Source organism: Moschus berezovskii, chromosome 17, assembly GCF_049115385.1.
Source record: "Moschus berezovskii isolate FMDL1 chromosome 17, NW_MosBer_1.0, whole genome shotgun sequence".
NCBI classification, from domain to species: domain Eukaryota; kingdom Metazoa; phylum Chordata; class Mammalia; order Artiodactyla; family Moschidae; genus Moschus; species Moschus berezovskii.
In genome coordinates this window covers 25065673-25087810 of record NC_142476.1, presented here as the reverse complement: position 1 = coordinate 25087810, position 22138 = coordinate 25065673, and the positions used below count along the sequence as shown (strand labels likewise).

Here is a 22138-nt window from a genome sequence, read left to right as displayed (position 1 = left end):
AATCAAGCTATAGGTACCAAAATTATCTCCATCGCCGTTGTCAAGTTAAAACAAAAATAGAACAATAATACAATGCCATTTATGTATAACAACTTGAGAGTCCTCCAGCAATATGTTTATGAGTGAAAATGTTTAGAAAAATGTGTGAAAGAAAAAACTGACAGCTGTAAGAGGAAAAACTCACATTGCGGCAATAAACCAAGAAGACCTTTTCTTATTAAAATGCTTTTTTTGTTTCAATTTTTATGTTACTTGCATAGTGAGCAATCAGTGAAAGTTTTAAAGTTGCTTAAATTTTAGTAGCATTATCAAGTATTCCACTTCTTTAAACAGAATACATTAAAGTAAGGTACTTCATTCTGTCAGTTTTAGGGAACTTCAAACAAAGTGTCATTCCAAGGAATAGTAAGGGCTGCTGCCACAGAAAATTAAATGTGTTTTCTTTAATCTTGTAGTCTTACTAGTGACTTCTAATACAGCACTGCATTCATTTATCATGTGGCAAATTCCCTGCAGCTTTTTAAAAACAAGATATAGGTCTTTCTGAAAGAATATCAGTGGGATTTTAAAGGTATGACTCTTAAGATATCATAGACTTTTAAAAACCATGATGTTTTAAATATTAAATAAAGCTGCTACCAAACGTAAAGCAGTCACATAATAGTAGTTGGTAAATGAAGGAATAGTGGAAAAAGACTCCTTGACAAATATATATGAACTACCTTTGGGATAAATATCTTTCAGTATTAATGATTATGAAAGCATTCATATTTGTTATAATACCTACTTATTAGGAAAGTTGACATCATTGTCTTTAGTTAGTAATAACTATGTATTGTGAATATTTTTCCAGGTATTATAATATTAGTTTAAAAATAATATTTCTTGGCTTGAAGCGCCTGTACACTTAAATTTTCTACCATCATTCAGAAAAGAAAAACTATATAAATTTTAAAAAGGGCGGTGGTGAATGAATGAAATGTTTTATTATTACTGTTCAACAATTTAAGTTTAAAAGGAAGAATCTTTCATCTCAAAGTGATAATTTACTTTCACTAATAAAGTGATTTAATAATCCCATTCTTCTGAACAGGAGTACTTAATCATATCATTGCATTTTTTAGATTCCTACTAAAAAATTCAACTTTGATCCATATTTTTAAACTCATACAACTTAATGATTTCTGTTGTGATTAATAAAACAGAAAATGTTTAGGAAATGAAAATGGATCCATAGAATAAAATTGTATTTTTTCTAGGCCTTTATTTTTGGGAGACCCTCATATTGAAATTCTAGACAGAGGACAAGTTTTACATTTAAAGAATGCACGAAGAAGTGACAAGGGACGCTACCAGTGTACTGTGTCTAATGCAGCTGGCAAACAAGCCAAGGATATAAAACTGACAATCTATAGTAAGTGTGACTTTCTTATGCTTTTTACTATTATTATCAGTTCTCATTATACAGTGAAAATCAGGGTTGACTCTGTTAACTGCCCTTTTATTCAATGCAAAATAATTTTAAATGGTACTTACTTCAAGGAAGAACGCCTATCTTCTGTTTTAAGCTGGAACATTGATCCAATTTTAATGCATTTTATCATTGACTATGTATTTCTTCAGGGCCTAGTGATTTTCCTACGATCTCACTTAAGAGGTTAGGTATTCCCTTATTTGTTACGTAAGTTAAATGTCTGTATACCTAGAGAGATTTTTAAAGAGCTCTAAAAAGAGTGGTCCAGATGCTATGATCTTTGTTTTCTGAATGTTGAGCTTCAAGCCAACCTTTTCACTCTCCTCTTTCACTTTCATCAAGAGGCTTTTTAGTTCCTCTTCACTTTCTGCCATAAAGGTAGTGTCATCTGCTTATCTGAGGTTATTGATATTTCTCCCAGCAATCTTGATTCCAGCTTGTGCTTCTTCCAGCCCAGCGTTCCTCATGATGTATCTGCATATAAGTTAAATAAGCAAGGTGACAATATATAGCCTTGACGTACCCCAGTGTCAGACTTTATTTTTTTGGGTTCCAAAATCAATGCAGATGCTGATTGCAGCCATGAAATTAAAAGACGCTTACTCCTTGGAAGGAAAGTTATGACCAACCTTGATAGTATATTAAAAAGCAGAGACATTACTTTGCCAACAAAGGTCTGTCTAGTCAAGGCTATGGTTTTTCCCGTGGTCATGTATGGATGTGAGAGTTGGACTGTGAAGAAAGCTGATCGCCGAAGAATTGATGCTTTTGAACTGTGGTGTTGGAGAAGACTCTTGACAGTCCCTTGTACTGCAAGGAGATCCAACCAGTCCATTCTAAAGGAGATCAATCCTGGGTGTTCATTGGAAGGACTGATGCTAAAGCTGAAACTGCAATACTTTGGCCACCTCATGTGACGAGTTGACTCACTGGAAAAGACTCTGATGCTGGGAAAGGTTGGGGGCGGGAGGAAAAGGGGATGACAGAGAATGAGATGGCTGGATGGCATCACCGACTCTGTTGACATGAGTTTGAGTGAACTCTGGGGTTGTTGATGGACAGGGAGGCCTGGCGTGCTGTGGTTCATGGGGTCGCAAAGAGTCCGACACGATTGAGCGACTGAACTGAACTGAAAAAGTGTAGAGAGGCATGAAATAAAATGAAGTTGATTGTATGCAACCAAGTCAGTTATTCTGTTTTCATTCCATCTTGGCCTTTCTTCAGACCACATGGTAATAATTTAAATATTTTAAGTAGTGCTATTATTTTCTTTCAGTTAAATCCTCATCAGAGGTATGTAGCCCTTGTTTCACTAAAACTTTCAATATACTCTGAGGAAGATGACCGCTAAAGTCATTTTATTTTTATGCCAGGAGCCATGGAAGGTATTTGAATATTTTGTTGTAGGCACAAAGAATTACACCATAGAAAGGAGTAGAACTCATCAGGTCAGTCATGTTTATTGTTGGCTGTGATCCCTGCACTGTCTTCTTTCTATAGCATATGACACTCAGGAAAAGTTCAGATACCTCAGGAACTTCTGCAGGATCTTCCCAATCCAGAGCAATCACATAATGACTCTATTCTGTTGTCCTAGTTTTCCTTATAGCACATATCACTGTCTGATAGTTTAATTGCTTAAATATGGGTTTATTTACTTATTTGCTGTTTCTCTCCAAGGAAAGTAAACTTCGTAAGGACCTTGCTTTGCATGTTCTTTAATGTCTAATAGCATGCACACAGGCATACAGTAGCTCCCAAGAAATATTTGCTCACTGAATAAATTGTCTAGTGACAGACTTTTCTGTATGGTAACCATCAGCTATAGTTGACTGCTGAGCGCTGGCAAGGTGGCTAGTTCAAATTGAGACAAGCTGTAAATATAAAATGTTGTTGTGGAGTCGCAAAGTTGTATCTGACTCTTTTGCAACCCCATGGACTGTAGCCCGCCAGGCTCCTCTGTCCACAGGATTTCCCAGGCAGCAGTACTGGAGTGGGTTGCCATTCCCTTCTGCAGGGGTTCTTCCTGACACAGAGATCAAACCCAAATCTCCTCCAGTGGAGGCAGATTCTTTACTGCTAAGCTACCAGGAAAGATCTCAAAGACAAGCCTAATATGAAAATATAATGGAAGATACTTAAGTAATAATTTTACCTTGATTACATCTGAAATGATGATATTTTAGATATATTGAACTAAGTAAAATGTGTTATTTTCATATTTTTTAATGTGACTATTGAAAAATTTTAAATTATATATATGGTCATTATATTTCTGTTGGACAGTGATTGTTTGGTCATCAATAAGAACTTGGGCTTCTGAGGTAAGCCAGCTTGGGTTCAGACCCAACTTATGCCACTTACTAGCTTTGCAACTTTGAATAAATTGTCTAACCCCTCTGAACTTCAGTTCCTCATTTCTAAAATGGAGATAATAATAGCACCTACTTAATAATGAAATTGTAAGGATCAGTTGCTTTACACATATTGCCTGGCTTACAGTGAAACTTCAATAAATATTTATGGTTGTTGTTTAGTTGCTAAGTTGTGTCTAACTTTTATTATTATCTACTTAATATTCTATTGTCTTGCTGCTTGAAGTATATATATAGAATATAGCTTGATTTCTATATAACTTCACTGAATTGCAGATCTCCCTCTTTTTAATGTTAGTTATCTTTATATAATGTTTGGATAGCTTTCTTGAATTAAAGATTTTACGTAATACAGGCTTTTAAATCATTTCTGTCTATAAATAGAAGCATGTGGAAGAAGTTAGTCTTGAATTGACATGTCCTCCAAAGCACAGTAATGTTACTGAAAGATTAGCTATACAGGCTTCCAAGTTAAACAAAAGTCCTATTGCTACCATTGGCCTCCTACCAGAACCAGGCTTTTAAACAATAGGTGCAATATTTCCCTTAAGCTGTTGAGTAGTCTTCTCTACATGGTTATGTTGTTGCCAAAGTCTGGGATGAATACTTGTGGTGATTCAATGAGACTCCTACTTCCACAGGACTTGGGTTCTTTCATTTCAGATCCTCTTGTTCATTCAGTATCATGCCCTCAGGCACGCAGAAGAGAGGACTCTGTAATGAATGATTAAACCTTCCGAGATTGTCAGAGATGAAAGGCATTGTAACACTGAAAGTTTAAGTATTATAATTCAGGAAACAATACCATTTCTTTGCTGGCAAGTTCGTCTACACCTCTGAGTGTGTAGTCTTAAGCTTAGTTTATTTCACTTGCGAAAATGCTTTTATTTATAAGAATAAATGAAACATATACCATACTTGGATGAACTGTGAGAAATACTAATATAGATCTCAGGTTAAGAATGTGTTTCTCACTGCAGCTGATTCATTCATTCTCTTTATTTATGTGAGGATAAAGCTGGTGGATCTGATGTACCTGAAAGGCAGAAATGCACATTTTGCCTGAATAAGGAAAGAAATGGAGAGATAATATGAGTGAAAAATAAAAGATATGGAGGGAAAATGGGGGGAAATGAATGTGAAAAGGAAAAGGAAATAAATGAGCATTTAATAACCTGTGGGGAGATCGTGCAAATTCGTAGCTAGTAGTTTGAAGTAAAGATTTTTAACTTAATCATGGATAAGTTTAAGATCTGAGAATTTCCCCAAATGGTATAGAAGTTTTTGACTGTATATACATGGTACATTTTAATGTACAGTAGATTCATAGCATTTACCTGTAACACCTTTCCTCAAACAGAAGTACAGGACTCAGAAAAGTATATGTGAATTAAATTGAAGCAGGAAGAAATATTTATCTGGAGAAAAACTTAAACAGTAGATGGTATATTGTCCTGCTGTCAGATAGAAATGTTTTTTGAGTAATTTTTCTTAATTCGTAAATACAAGCTTTTTAAACAAACCCTTCTCAGTACAAGCGATATTCCTTTGTAAACATTCATGGAGGGTAAGGGGTTGTTTGAAACTATGTTCTTGACATCATTAATGTATCATCCAACTAATTAGACTAGCCAGTTTATTTAGACAATTTGAGCCATAAAATTGATATACATTTCCAGATTAACATCAATAGGCTGAAATCAAAATTAAAATTTAAAGTCTGAGTAAATGTTCTCTCTTAAGATTTAAAAATGGTGGCTTGATTTATATTAACTAATTATTTATAGCAGAACTTGACAAACCTTTTTTATAAAGGGAAAGATGATAAATAGGTAGATTTATCTATTGATGATTAGATTCAAAGAATTAAATCTGATAGAATGCCTGAAGAACTATGGACAGAGTTTTCTAACATTGTACAAGAGGCAGTGACCAAAACCATCCCAAAGGAAAAGAAATGTAAGAAGGCACAGTGGTTGTTTGAGGAGGCTTTACAAATAGCTGAGGAAATAAGAGAAGCTAAAAACCAAGGGAGAAAGGGAAAGATATGTGCAACTCAATAAATTCAGAGTTCCAAAGAATTTCAAGGAGAGATAAGAAAGCCTTCTTCAATAAACAGTGCAAAAGAAGAAAGGAAAACAACAGAATGGCAAAGACTAGAGATCTCTTCAAGAAAATTTCATGTAAGAATGTACACAATAAATGATAGAAACAGTAAGTACTTAACAGAAGCAGAAGAGATTAAGAAGAGCTGGCAAGAATGCACAGAAGAACTATACAAAAAAAAACTGTACTGAGATAACCATGATGGTATGGTCACTCACCTAGAGCCAGACATCCTGGAGTGTGAAGTCAAGTGGGCCTTAGGAAACATCACTATGAACAAAGCTAATGGGGGTGATGGAATTCCAACTGGGCTGTTTCAAATCCTAAAAGATGATGCTGTTAATCTTCTGCATTCCATATGCCAGCAAATTTGGAAAACTCAGCAGTGGCCACAGGACTGAAAAAGGTCAGTTTTCATCTCAATAGCAAAGAAGAGCAGTGCTAAAGAATGTTCTTACTACCATACAATTGCATTCATTTTCCATGCTAGTAGGATTATGTTCAAAATCCTTCAAGATGGGCCTAAGCATTACTTGAATTGAGAACGTCCAGATGTACAAGCTGGGTTTAGAAAATGCAGAGAAACTCGAGATCAAATTGCCAACATTCGTTGGATCATAGAGAAAGCAAGGGAATTCCAGAGAAATATCTACATCTACTTCATCAACTACGCCAAAGCCTTTGACTCTGTGGATCACAGCAAACTGTGGAAAATTCTTAAAGAGATGGGAATACCAGACCACCTTACCTGCCTCGTGAGAAATCTGTATGCAGGTCAAGAAGCAACAGTTAGAACCTTATGTGGAACAACTTACTGGTTCAAAATTAGGAAAGGAGTATGTCAAGGCTGTAGATTGTCACCCTGTTTATTTAACTTATATGCAAAGTACATCATGCAAAATGCCAAGCCGAATGAGTTACAAGCAAAGACATTACTTTGCCAGCAGTGGTCCATATAGTCAAAGCTATAGTCTTTCCAGTAGTCATGTATGGTGAAGAGTTGATGCTTTGGAATTGCAGTGCTAGGGAAGACTCTTAAGAGTCCCTTGGACTGCAGGGAGTTTCAACTAGTCAATCCTAAAGGAAATCGATTAACCCTGGATTCCCATTGGGAAGACTGAACTCCAATACTTTGGCCACCTGATATGAAGAGCTGACTCACTGGAAAAGACCCTGATGCTGGGAAAGATAGAAGGTAAAAGGAGAAGAGGGTAGCAGAGGATGAGATCTTTAGATACCATCAGTGACTCAGTGGACATGAACTTGGGCAAACTCCAGGAGATAGTGAGGGACAAGGAGGCCTGGTGTGCTGCAGTCCATGGGGTTGCAAAGAGTTGGACACAGCTGAGTGACTGAACAACAACAAAGTTGGGAAATATTTTAGGTTTTTCAGACTGTGAGAAAATCAATGATATTATGTAGGTGTTTACATAAAAAATAGAAATAAATGTCTACCAGTTGTTTGATATTCTGTCTTTCTGGTAATTATAAAAATTGTAAAATATGTTGTAATACAAGTCAACTAACAAGAATGGAGTTCCTTTGGAAGGATAACATTTTACTGAGTTCAAAATTAATGATTACTATCGCCGAAGTTGAATTCAGATGTTCATCTGTTAATACTGATCTGTAATGAGATTTTATGTATTTCGTCTTTGAAAATGTCTTTTCATGAAAATAGATATTCAAATACTAGTGTCATTTCACAAACATGATTTTAATTGATTATATTCTTTACTTGAAAGGCATTTATAGTAGAATTCTGTTATATTCTCTTGATATTTGACTTTCACCCTGCCATTCTAGTAAACAGCTAATTAATTACAATTGAGGGTTAGATGGAAGGACCTCCTTTTCAGAGATAAATGGACTTTAAATGTGGAAGGTTATTCTGTATTTGCATCAAAGTCTGACAAATGTTATTGAAACTGAATGTTGAGTTCAGAAAATATATTCATTGCAAATTTGTAGGGAAATCAAGATCTAAGTTTTGTTTGACAGAGTGGAAAATGTGTAGAGCAACTTGTGATTACTTGTGATTCAAACAACAGAATGACTATCAGCAATATAGATCTTGCATTTAAGAGCTGATTTTTGTCTGATAATTTTTGGTTGAATTTATTAAGAAACATTGTCGAGTTTGTAGTAAAATTAAGTTCCACAGCCATTCAGTAGGCAATAATGGTGTTTGAGAATAATTCTCATTTAAAGACAATTCAGTCTTAGTACTAAGCTCAAAAAATTAAAATGTAACTTTTCTACCATTAAGACATTAAACTGCTGTAAGTTAGGATAATTCATTATACTCACCTTTTAATTCTGACAAAAATTCATGGAACTGATGGTATTTAAGTCCATAAGAGCGAGTAAGATACACCATGGACAGTACTGGCTCAATAACTCATCAATATTTTACACAAGTGCTTGCTGATTAATACTACAAAGAATAAAGATAGACTTTTAAAACCTTACATTTTAATAAGCCTTGTAAATGTCTCTAATAACCTTAGTAAATTTCTCTAAACTAATGGTATTTTTTATCACCATCAGTTACAGCACATCTTAACAGATTCCACTTCAGACTGTAATCAGTTAGTGTTTTTTCAACTTCTTTGAAAATATTTTTATCTGCAATTGTTCCATGTAGGCTATTCTTAGTGGCCAATTCTTCAGTATATTCAAACATGGCATTGACTCATCAAATAAAAGACAACTAAGCAGTATCAGCAACATCTGTCAATGTGTTAAGAGCCAAGAATATTGTTCAGAAAAGTCCCTTTAAATAAAATTATTTTTGTTGTCAATGTTCTCAACTCTTCAAACAATTATTCTTATGGAAAAGCTAATAGTCTTAAACAAACTGATTAGACACAGTTCTTTGCTAATGCAATCATTCTTGATTTATTATACTTAAATCACTCTTAAATTAAAGGCTTTCCTTCCTTGGCTAACAAATGAGCCACTAAGAACTTAAATTGTAGGCTCATTTTGAATTTTTATCTTTGTGAAGAAATTGTGCTTAAGGAAACATCCCATTTTTTTATTAATTTATCTGTTGTCTTTCTTTGAGTGGGAAATATTGTGATGAGTGCTTAGTCTTGTAAAGTTAGTATACACTGATTTTAATAACACTATACTTTTTCAAAACAGCTATACTGTTATTAAAAAATAAATTGAGTGCTTTGCCATTGAACTTAATAACAGAATAATCCACAATGTGCTGCGCTTTAAAAATCTTACGTTTTAAAGCCCATTTTTCTCTTTTAATTTCAATGTTTCGATGTGAGGCGTATGCACTGGTAATAAAGGTAGAATAAAATATCATGGTATGGTGATATTTATGGCACTTCAAATGCTATTGGGTTATAACTGTGTCATGGAAATTTATGGTGAGCTGAACAGCAGTGAGAAGCAATGAGAACACCATATTTGGTATTTATTGCAACAATTTAACTTGGTCACTGTAGAAGTGAAAGTAGCCATGGACAGTACCCAAACAACTGAACATGACTGTATTCCAATAAATCTTAATGGGTGTTGATGTTGGAATTTCATATAATTTTAACATGTCACAAAATATTATTATTTTGCTTTTTTTCAATTGTTTAAAAATGTAAAAACTACATTTGATTCAGCATCTCCATGCTTGGCCTGTGAGCTGCTTCCTTGATCTGTATAGTAAATTACGTTATAGAAAAGTTATTCTACCATCAAATTCACCTCACAGTGCAGGTATACACCTGAGATACTGCAGGTTTAGTTCCAGACCACCACAATAAATATTGCAATAAAGTGAGTCACAGACTTTTTTTTTTTTTTAGTTTCCCTGTCTATTAGATGTATAAAAGTATTATGTCTTAAAAAATACTTTATTGCTAAAAAATACTATCGTCTGAGTCTTTAGCAAGTCATAGTAGCAACATTAAAATCACTGATCAAAGCTCTCCACAACAATATAATAATAATGAAAAGGCTTGAAACATTGATAGAACTACCAAAATGTGATAGAGATGGCAAGTAAGCAGTTTCTTTTGGAAAAATAGTGCCAATGCACTTACTCAATGCAGGGTTGCCACAGACCTTCAGTTTGTGAAAAATACAATGTCTGCAAAGCACGGTAAGTCAAAGTGCAGTAAAATGAGGTGTGCCTGTATAGTAGATCGTGCCTTCATTTATATGTGAGAAAAAAATGTGTATATGAATGTTTGTCATTATAAACTGGTTCGAAGTCAATTATCAGAAAACATTAAGGAATTTCACTTAGATTCAGATATTGCTTTCTAATATTCTTTTCCACTGAAAAGAACCAGAGCTTCTAGGAGAAATAGTTACTTCTAGGGCTGGGGCAGGGAATAAATAGATGAGCCTGGAGCCTGTAGGAGGAGCAGAAAACAAGAAAGTACTGAAATAATGTGATGTATTTCAAAGGGGCTTCAGTTCAGTTCAGTCCAGTCGCTCAGTCATGACCGACTCTTCGTGACCCCACAGGGCCAATTGGAATTGTTCTCAATGGCCATAAGTGGAAAAATTTGAACAATAAAATAATGTAGTGTTGGATTATACTCAAAGTAAGTATAAGTCTTATAAGTATAGTCTCCATGAGTCTATATTGATAGAAATAGATAAAGTGGGGATGAGAGACAAATCTCCCATACAGAGAATTCCAAAAAAAATTATGTAGGTAGTCTCCTCCTCTCAAGGAAATAGAACATAGCTCCCCGTCCAACACCTGTAGGCTGGGAAGAGTGATTCTTTTCAAAAGGGCAAAAGAGACTAACTTTCCAGTGGAGAAACATAGCAAAATTTACCTCAACCATCAACCATGTCGATGAAGGTCGACATCATTGTGCTTCCAAAACTCCTAATTCTCGTCCCATAAGAAAATTATTCTCTTCTAACATGAAAGTTTATGTGAAAAAATAGGACACTCAAATTCAGGCACATGTCATTTGATTTCTTTTAAACTATTGGAATGAGCAGAATCTTGGCATGATTGTGTTCAGAGTATATACCAGGGCTTGAGCCAGTGGCATTGTTTTTCCAGCAGCACAGTCCTCATGTGGTGTGAGAGGCCAGGCAAGTCGTTGCTGAATTATGGAAGATACACATGCAACCAATTAGATGAGTATAGTTCAGTGAATGAACTCTCTGTGGTTTCCAAAAAAAAAAAGTAAGCAAAAGTTAGACTCTACAGTTCTAACCAGTAGCTGGGTTCTAAAAGCACTTAGACCTTTTGTATTTCCTGGGGAAAGGGCATGCAGTTGTACCTCATCTGACATTTTTGCTCTCTTGGCCTGATTTCAAACTTACTGTATTTACTTTAAGTGGGATTTATTTTTGCTTTGCTTTGTTTGTTAAACATGACTTTCTTAGTTACAGTAACATGATCTATTGGACTTAAATGAACCCCTAAAATGAAAACTGAGTTTCTACTTTTGCTGAAATCTGACTCCCAAAAGGAGGGTGATGAAGATTGTTTTGACAAGACAGGCAACTGATTGTTGTTATTATCGTTTAGTTGCTAAGTTGTATCTGACTCTTTGCAACCTCATGGACTGTAGCCCGCCAGGCTGCTCTGTCCATGGGATTCTCCAGGCAAGAATACTGGAGTGAGTTGCCATTTCCTACTCCAGGGGATCTTCCAGACTCAGGGATTGATTCTGCATCTCCTGCGTTTCCAGGCAGGTTCTTTACCACTGAGCCACCAGGGAATCCCCAGGCAACTAATTATCGGTCGATAAATCACAGACTTCCTAATTGTCTTTAATTCATATTTACTTTACTGCATTATTTAAACATCTGGAGCATTCATTTGAGACTTTTATGCAGATGCTAAAACTTAGAAGGCTTGTTTGTGTTCTGAAATCCTTTGTAGTTCCACCTAGTATTAAAGGAGGGAATGTCACCACAGAAGTGTCAGCTTTGATCAACAGCGTAATTAAACTGGAATGTGAAACACGAGGACTTCCAGTGCCTGCTATTACTTGGTATAAGGATGGCCAGCCAGTCATATCCAGCTCCCAAGCACTTTATGTTGAAAAAGGACAATTTCTTCATATTCCTCGAGCACAGGTCTCTGATTCAGCAGCATATAAGTGTCTAGTAACCAATGTTGCTGGAACTGCTGAAAAATCATTCCATGTGGATGTCTATGGTAAGGGAAACACATGTGTTTTTATTATGTGCTTTCTGCCTAAGCTTCCTAATATACCAACATCCAGTTTGTTCACTGATAAATCCCTGCTGGGTTGGGTTGTCTTCTATATTCATGAATTGAAATTGGAAGAATTTGTCCCATGATTTGGAAAAAAGTTTTAAGAAACTAAGGTTAGTAAGAAGTGATCATTCAGTCAATCATTTGCCTTTGGCCCCTAGGAATCTAGACCATTTGATTTTTATGGAGAAGGTAAAGTAGTTCTTAGGACTAAGATCATTCTCTCTAGTTTGTCCTTTGTAAATCAGACACGGTATAGAGTGACCCACAATATTTAGAACAGTTGTAGATAAGCAGAACCAAGAAATTCTTTCCTCAGTAGCTTAGTGGGGGAGGGACATGACTATAGTTTGACTATAGTTCCTGTAGTCAGTCTGTATGAGTGAAAAGAAAAATCCCCTTTATTTCATTAGGATTCCAAAGAATTGCCTGAAATACTGCTTTTTTTCTGCCTCTAGTTCCTCCAGTGATTGAAGGTGACTTGGCTGTGCCTCTGAATAAGCAAGTGATAGCTGCTCATTCACTGACACTGGAGTGTAAAGCTGCCGGCAACCCTCCTCCAGTTCTAACCTGGTTGAAAGACGGTGTCCCTGTGAAACCCAGTGACAACATCCGCATCGAAGCTGGTGGGAAGAAACTAGAAATCACAAGTGCCCTAGAAGTCGACAGGGGACAATATATATGTGTGGCTACGAGTGTGGCAGGAGAAAAGGATATCAAATACGAAGTTGATGTCTTAGGTAAATGAGAAGGCCACCCCCTGTATTCTCATATTCATAGCACAACATGCCTTGTTTATGAAATGCTTTTGTGTTCATGAAATAATCAAACAATCTTAGAGAAGGTTTAGTTTTCTGTTCATCTCTGGACTACATATTACTGAATGGTGGATTCACCACCAGAGTCCCAAGATCTAAAAACCTACCTAAATCTTCTACTTATTCTGATAGGCACACTTTTAAAATATATAGATGCATTTTTACATCTGTGACAATATCTGATTGCAGTGAGTGACAGCAGGGTCTCTCACTGTGACCGTGAGTAGCATTTTTATATCTGTGATGGTATCTGTGCATTGAGTGACAACATGTCATGAACACTGTGCTAAAAAACAAAAACAGTCTGTGGACCTTGGGAAGTCATCTTGTAGCCTTGAGTCTCTCTTTCTTTATGAATTGAAACTTTCAATGCAGGCCCAATTTTTGAGGTTCCCTTATCTTATTCTTATGACAATAAACAATGTAAGAGATGAATCAACTATGTTCTTAGAGCATCTGCAGTGCCATAGTGCTAGATCAGCTGAGAAAAATTCACAGTATGTCAAAAGTACATTTATTGACCCTGGCAAATGCATATTATAAAATGAGTCCATTTCAAGTATCCTTCATGTACCAAATGACTGTGATTCCTATCAGTCTTCTAAAAAACAACTTAGTATTGCTTAATGTGATACTATATTTTCTCTTGTATACATTTCTTTGTATGTTTCATCCCTCTTTTTTTCTAGTGCCACCAGCTATAGAAGGAGGAGATGAAACGTCTTACTTCATTGTAATGGTCAATAACTTGCTGGAACTAGATTGTCAAGTGACAGGTTCTCCTCCACCAACTATCATGTAAGGGCTTTGGTATGTCTTCTAAATAGCTCCCACTTTTTTATTTGAGAGTTTTAGAGCTATTTTGAAAGAGGTTCTGTGTCACTAAAAAGTGATTGTATAAAGTTATACTGATTATATACCTCTTTTATTAAAAGATGTATTCTGTAATTGGGTTGGCCAAAAATTTCACTTGGCAGAAGAAAGCTGAATAAGCTTTTTGGCTAACTCAATGCAAGGCAACTTTTATCTGATACTCATAGGGCCCATAAATCTGCTCCATTAGAGGAATTCATTATATGCTCTTAAAAATTACATTTTCAGTTCATAGAAACAGAATATTAAGCATTATCTGTCAGATCTTCTTGAAGCACTGAGATGTTTAATGAACAACTAAATTTTAAACAGTGTACCAGAAATATTAGGGAAATAGAGGAACTTAACATGAATATATGACTACCAATTCTTTTTTTCTCATTCCTTCATTCACAAAGTATTTCTTGAATACTTACCTTTCATTTCCGAGGTGCTATGGGATATGCAAACGAACAGATGCTCAACTAATTGTTGGAATAAAATAGCTCCACACATGATTATGGAATTCTATAGTGGCTCAGACAGTAAAGAATCTTCTTGCAATGAGGGAGATCTGGGTTCGATCCCTGGGTTGGGAAGATCTCCTGGAGGAGGGCTTGGCAACTCACTCCTGTATTCTTATCTGGAGAATTCCATGGATAGAGGAGCCTGGTGGATGGACTACAGCCCATGGGGTCGCAAAGAGTCAGACATGACTGAGCAACTAAACACACACACACACACGACTATAAACTAAATGGAAAGTGATAACTCATAATAAACTAAAATTTATAAAATACCACATGATTTTAGAGTTTCATTTTACAGGTGTTTTAGGATTGTGTATGTTTTGCTGGTTAATGTTATCTAAACATTGGGAATGAGAGACATGTAGGAGCATTTGCCTCTTTCTGTAGCCCGGCATTAATAGAAAAATGAAGACCTGTACACGTAGTTCTTTGGTTTCCTATAATATGCCAACTTCTTTTTAAAGTTTTTCTTTTCCTGATTTCCAATTTATTTCATAGAGTGAGCAAATGGGAAATTAGGCAAGTACATAATTGAGAATATATATAAATATATCATGCTCTTCTGTGTTGTTCTAAGTCACTTCAGTTGTATCTGACTCTTTGCGACCCTATGTACTGTAGCTAGCCCTCCAGGCTCCTCTGTCCATGGGATTCTCCAGGCATGAATACTGGAGTTGCCATGCCCTTCTCCAGGGAGTCTTCCCAACTCAGGGATTGAACCCATGTCTCTTATATCTACTACATTAGGCAGGTGGATTATTTACTACTAGCACCACTCGGGAAGCCCAAATATATGTGTACACATATATAAATATATAAGTTCAATATATATTAGTAAATGTAGTTTCTCCAAGATAGATAGAGTGGTTGATTGATGACTTAGGAATGCAGTTATTTAAAATATTTCTCCAGACTTCTTTTTGCTCTGTTTCTGTAGGTGGCTGAAGGACGGCCAGCTCATTGATGAAAGAGATGGATTCAAGGTCTTACTAAATGGACGCAAACTGGTTATTGCCCAGGCTCAAGTGTCAGACACAGGCCTTTATCGGTGTGTAGCAACAAACACTGCTGGAGACCACAGGAAGGAATTTGAAGTAACTGTTCATGGTATGCTGAAGAAGGGACAGGAACATTTCACTGAAAATTCATTTATGCATCGTTTCAGTATCTAATTCAGATTGTGATTCATTAATCTGGATAAATCTTGAATTGTGGAAAGTAGTACAAATTTGAATGTGAATTTGGATGAAAATTTGAGTTACATAATGGAAAATTTTAAGGCACTTTACTAACACAGAAGATTTAACCACGAAATAACCATGTGAATGAATTGAGATGGAATTTAAAGGGTAGGAGGTATATTCTACATAGCATACAAGAGTCTGAGTAATGAGATCAAAGAAGATAGAAGAGATAGGTAGATAAAGGGGGGTTATAAGCATTCAAGCTTTCAGCCAAAACAGAAGGGAGTGTGAATAAAGTCATTTCCAGAAATGGAGGCTGAAGGTGTGATGCGGGATCCAGGGCCCATAAATGCATTCTTGGAACTGACATAATAGGGTTAGAATCATTAATGACAGCAGCAAACCTCTGCCAGGGTGTTATGTATCTCATTTGCTAGTCGTCCTTGGGACGGGAAGGACTGGAATAAGAAACTGGAGAGCCTTTGGAAGCTACAAACAGAGGTTTCTATGGACATCAGTTTCATTCTTCCCAGGCAGACTGGTTTTTTTCCTACTTGTTCAAACCCATGATAGAATATAGCCAGTCCCATTTCTCATTGTCAATTCCAGTTCTTGAGGGAGGAAATCTGGCAAGCCCAGCTTAAATCAGATTACCATCCTGGATTTAATCAGCCCTGCTGGGGACAGATTCACGTGGTATAAATATGGGTACTGGAAACGCACCCTGATTTAGTGAGGCAGTTCTGGAGAAATGGAAGGTCATAATACATTAGGAAAACAGACCAAAAGGTTGTAAGCCAAACATACATGTGGATTGCAATTGCTGTGAACACATTTTACTTATTCTTTGGAGAATTAGAGATCCTACTTCAGAAGTAAGTAACTCTGAAATTGCTAAAAGTGATAAATGAGGTGCATAGGTGAATTTATTTTGTTGTTTGTTATTTTGTCATCTTTTCCTTTCTAAATTTTAAATTTTCAAGTTCTGGAATACAGATCTTTAAGTGTTGATCCTACTGATTATGGTTTTTGTTCCCTCTCCCTCTGTCCCCTCCTCAATTTTCCTTTTTCTTCCTTCTTTCCTTCCTTCCTTCTCTTCTCTTTTCCTTCAATCTAGTTCCTCCAACAATCAAATCCTCAGGTCTTTCTGAGAGAGCTGTATTGAAGTACAAGCCCATCACCTTGCAGTGCATAGCTAATGGCATTCCGAATCCATCTATTACATGGTTGAAAGATGGACAGCCTGTCAACACTGCCCAAGGAAACCTCAAAGTAAATATGAATATTATTATGTTGAAGATGAGAAAACTATATAAGGAGCTGTCATAATCTCTTTTCTTAGTTATAGGTTTTCCTGTTGGACAGATTTTGCAGGAAATGCACTAAAATATTGTGTTGTCCTTAGGGTTGTTTAGAATTTAGCTTAATATTTTGACTTAAAAAATGGAATTAAAGACTAATAACTTTAACAGTGATGTTGATTTTAACATAATGGTTGTTATTTGTATTATCTCAATGTATGCCTGTTTTACTTGTTAAAAAAACCAGTGTCCCATAGATGAACAGTTCATCAGTACTAAGTCAGAGTATCCCAAATATGTTCACCTTTGACTAGGATTAAGGTGGAGTTATAACTACATAAGCCTAGGTGAAATATGTCTTGGAAAATATAGTTTAGTTTATAATCTTCAAGATGGCAGAGACCAGTCTCTATGAGTAAGTTCATTTCTGTATCTTTCATACTGAGTATAGTCCCTGGCATATAACTATAGTCAGTACATATTTGTTGAATTAAGAGATGGGTAGATTATAAACCTGAGTGATTTAAATGATGCATTTGAAATAATAGATTTTGCTTCTAAGATCAGGTTTATTGACTAAAATGGGCTTGTGCTTTGCGTGAGGTAAGTTTCAGTAATGAGGGATATGCAGAGTTCTTTTCCTGACAGAAGTGATGGTATCTGCTCATTTATTATTCCTGTTCCAAATCTAGTGAAATTAATCTCACACGTTTTGTGCTAACAAAAGATTTACTACATAGCCTTCTAACATAGTGCAGGTAAACAACTGCTTACCTGTGAGACAGATATTTATCATACAATCATACAAAAGTATCATTGGAAACAGGGATGAGTAATTTTAAGAGAGAGTTTAGAGAGGTTTAAGAACATATAATAAGAAGTGCTGCCTTTGAGCATGTGTGGTTTGCAACCTCTGGAGCTTCCTGGGTATAATCTGAAACCACCCCCCTATTCAGAGGGGAGCAAGAGACCTCAGAAAGAGTCACAGCACTCCAGATTGGTATCGGCAGATTTACTAAGCAAGGGAACTGACTTCCCAGGCTTGTCTTGAATGTCTGTAAGATGAGTACATCTCCTCACCTGCCTACCAAATCTTAAAAGTTTATATAGAGGCCCTAAGTAGGTTTAGTCACATATCCGTTCAGATGGTCTCAACAGCACACTACTATCTCAAGGCTATATCTTTGGGCAGTGTCTAGCACTGGGAAGGCAGATGGAATGCACGTTTCAAACATGAGAAGTTCAGGAGCCTTCAAATGCTTGAGTCCAGCTCACAGGTCATGTAGGTGGTCACATCCTCTCAACGACCTCTTCCAAAAGCATGAGGGTGATTTATGAAGAAAGTCTGTAAGCAGAGATCTGAAGAACATATGGAGTTAAATGGAAAAATTAATAGAAGAGAGCTGAGTAGAATCTTTCAGAGAAGATGTTCGTGGGCCAACAAAGGGCAGTGTGACACCTCTTGAGAACCTGAAAGCAAGCCATTGGCTTAGGGAAGTGAGAGCAAGGGAGAAATGACATTAGAGAAGCTCAGAGGATGGGTGGAAAGTATTCGAGTAATATTAATGTTTTTATTTTCACTTTAAAGCAATGGGAGATGTTTGAACAGTTTTAAGAGAAAAACGACATGAGCAGGCTTACATTTTCAGGAGTTACCTAGGCCTCTTTGGAGAAAGAATTGAAGGAGTCAAGAGTAGATATGTGGAAATCAGTTGAACTTATTTATTTTGGTCTAGGAGAGAAAAGATAGAAATTTGGACTCATATACTAGCCACAGAGATGAAGATACATGGATATATTTGAGAGTTATTTACTGATTAAATCATTAGGGCTTGATTATAGATTTTTGATAAAAGGTGAGGGAGTGGGGAATATCAAGAAAAACTAGTAGGAATCTAGTATGCACAAGTGCATAGATAATGATGCCATCCAGTGAGAAAGGAGAGTTTGGAAGCAGAAAGTTTGAGGGGGAAAAACTATGAGTTTTAGACTTTTCAGGGTTGAGATGATCTTGAAATAAACTAGTGGAGATGCCAGGGAGACCATTGAATATATGATCTTGGAGCTCAAAGGACAGCTGGAGATATTGATACATTATGATATTTGAAACTCATGGACAGGGATGACTTAATCCAAGGGCAGCATAAAGAGTGAGAAGAAACGAGAGAAAACTGATGTAATGCAGAGTCTTAAAAAATTATGGCAGTTTTTAAAGGCCATGTGCGAAAGTCTAGAAGTGAATATAAGTATGTGAATGTGCTGCTTGCCATGTTTAGTACAGTATGGCTGGAGAAGAAGTTAAGTGGGAGTGTACATGGCAGCGTATGGAGAGATCATCTGGGGTCAGAATGTGGTGAGCCTGGAAGGTTTTGCTGAGCTCCAGTTTCGTTCTGGGCAAAGTGGTGAGCCATGCATGAGCTTTGAAGGGGGACTGGTAAAAGGATCAAATTTGCATTTTAGACAAATTATTCTGGCAACAGTATGCAAGGCAGATTAACAGTTTGGGAGGCTGGAGACACTGGAATATAAATTAAGGAGCTATTATAATCCCACAGTGGCTGTGAGAACGGAGACAAGGAATCTGAGAAACATAGCATTGCCTAATTACTAGGAGAGTCAAAGTGGCCTCTGAAACCCAGATGACCTGTGCCATTAAACAAGGCTGGAAGCATGACATGAGAATTAGGTATGGGAAAACAGAGAAACATGACATGAGAAATATGGGGAAAACAGTTGTAAGCTTTGTTTTGGATGTGTTACATTTCATATGCTAACTTGTCCAGCAGACAGTTGGAAGCTCAGGAGAGAAGTTGAGGCCAGTGCTGTAAATTTAGGAGCCTGCACAGGATTCTTCATCGAAGACATGGGTTTGGATGAAAACTATCAGAAAGCCAAGTTTCCTGTTTATGGGACAGGAGGAGGAAACAGGTTCTGTAATCTACTAAGAAAGTCAGTGAGAACTGAGGGAGTACTGTTTCTTCAGCTACCAGAAAGCAGAGTGATTGAAGGAGTAGGAAGTCCACAATGCCAAATGCTGTAGTGTGAGCTCACTGCCTAGATTGCTGGGTGCTGTGACTAGAAGTTACTGATGGGACTTCCCTGGTGGTCCAATGCTTGAGACTTTGCTTTCCAACGCAGGGGGTTCAGTCTCTAGTTGGGGAGCTATGATCCCGCATGCCTCACGGCTGAAAAAACCAAAACATAAAGCAGAAACAATCTTCTAACAAATTCAATAAAGACTTTAAAAATGGCCCATGTCAGAAGAAATCTTAAAAAAGGAAGTTACTGCTAACTCCTGAATAATCAGTTTCAAAGTATAACCATAGAATCACAAGTTCTAAAATGGTGGAGGCTGGTTGTCATGTGCTTAAGAGGGAAATAAGGAAAACCAGACAGGAGGAAATTTATCTGCATTTCCATTACTCATATTTTAAAATTTTTTATTGTTTTTCTGGCCCCTGTGACCATTTAATCAAAAAAGATTGTTGTTTTAAAGCTATTTATGAAGTGTTATATAAATATAACCATGTTTTTTTTCAAATAGCTACATTTTCATCACATACCTCATAGCTGCAATGCTAAAGCCTTTTTATTCAGTGGACTTTTATGACTATACCAGCAGGCTGGCCTTAGGTAACTTTACTTTGTGTTTTCCATTGCATAAGAAAAACTTTTCAATCAAAATAGTCTGTTTTCTTGTGCATGATGAAGTGATCTGGCTCTAATTTGTCAAAAGGTAATTAAGATACCAGGATAAAAATATAATTAGATATTACAAACTTAAATGAGTTTGTCTCTTTAGCATATATTTTCAAGTCCCCGTGTAATTTACAGAATGCTGCCATACTTTCTGATCCCAATTAGATACAGTCTTCTGGTCGACTTCTACAAATTGGCAAAGCCCTGATGGAAGATGCTGGCAGATACACGTGCGTGGCTACCAATGCAGCTGGAGAGACACAGCAGCACATTCAACTGCATGTACATGGTAATGGCACCTCCATATCTTAACAAAGGAGTATTTCTATGGCCTTTTTAAAAAAAACATATTGGGCCCATTTTTATTGTAATGTAAAAGAAATGAGTGTTTTGGTCTGTATGAGAAAAGTATATAGTTTACATTATGGTCATTACTCATATTGAAGATCTTCAGTGTTCATGTTGTCAAATAGACATGCGAGAGCTCATAAACAACACACTACCTTGTGTTTTAATTATTTGAATTCTATCAGCTGATAGCTTTGTACGGATAACTTTTGTTGAAAAACCAGAAGTTGCAGGTTTTTTCCTTTGCACTGTCTATGATTATCTTGCCTGCCTAGAAGATGAATTTTTTGACGCTAGAAGTGAGTAGAAGCTTTCTTTGACTGAGGATCTTCTCTCGTGTACTTTAATAAAAAGTCTGAGTGGCCATGGAATGCCTCATGAATATTACAGCTTCGCAGTAAACTTGAAAGACACCCTGACCGTCAGTGTGAGACTTCAGATCTGTAGAGGTTCATCAGAAAGGGCCAAGAATTGAAGGTTTGGACTTTCCTAATTCAGCCAAGGATATTTACAGAGAACTAGCGAAGATCTCCTTGTGCACTTTATTCACTTTCTCTCATTCATGTGATTGCTTATGAAGCCTTTTATTCATCCATTCCACCCATTCATTCATATAGTCACCCCATATTTACTGAGTGACCTTAATCTGAAATAACACCCCAGCATTTAGCTCAACTCCAGGTATATAGTAGGAAGTCAATAAATGTTTGACAAATTGAAGAGTAAATAATAAGTGAATGAAAAAAAATTTCGTGTCAACATTGAATTCTTCTAATCTGCTTCTTTACATGTTTTCTTTTAATTAAATCACCCAGTTAAAAAATTCAAATGATCAGTTCTCTAAATGTGTCCAATAAACCCACTTTATTCTTTCCCCAGTTTTTCAGATATGAACATCTGACTTATGTCATATACACAAGCCATATTTCTTAGAGGGACTTTAGTTTGTCATTGAATAATTAACTTAATGATCAATATCTGACTGTAACCATCTTGGAATTGTCTCACCATACTTGAGGGTTAGGGGACAGATTGACTGTGCTCGTCCTTAAGTTGCCTTGAATTTACCTCATTCCTTGTGAGGCCTTCTGTATCTTTCCAGTGTTCTTTGGCAGCTGTCTGCAACATTTACTCAGACCTCAACTTCCATCTAAGAAGGGCTTGCTCTCCTTCCCCATTTTCCTGCCTTGAGTTTCCTTCTCTCTTTTTTGTACAGATTACTTATCTTCTCCTTTCC

At 36.5% G+C, this 22138-nt stretch overlaps 1 protein-coding gene across 6 annotated transcripts in view; it reads left to right on the top strand.

The window, feature by feature from the left end:
• Positions 1-22138, top strand: part of HMCN1 (hemicentin 1) — a 540326-nt gene that overhangs the window by 316344 nt on the left and 201844 nt on the right. For 5 of the 6 annotated variants that reach the window (XM_055419092.2, XM_055419094.2, XM_055419091.2 and 2 more), the window contains 7 exons: positions 1260-1414; positions 11831-12109; positions 12628-12909; positions 13677-13785; positions 15307-15476; positions 16671-16825; positions 20719-20842. In XM_055419092.2, coding sequence (XP_055275067.2) covers positions 1260-1414; positions 11831-12109; positions 12628-12909; positions 13677-13785; positions 15307-15476; positions 16671-16825; positions 20719-20842 — 1274 coding nt within the window. The remainder of the gene's footprint in view (positions 1-1259; positions 1415-11830; positions 12110-12627; positions 12910-13676; positions 13786-15306; positions 15477-16670; positions 16826-20718; positions 20843-22138) is intronic. The other variant, XM_055419093.2, reaches the window with a different exon arrangement.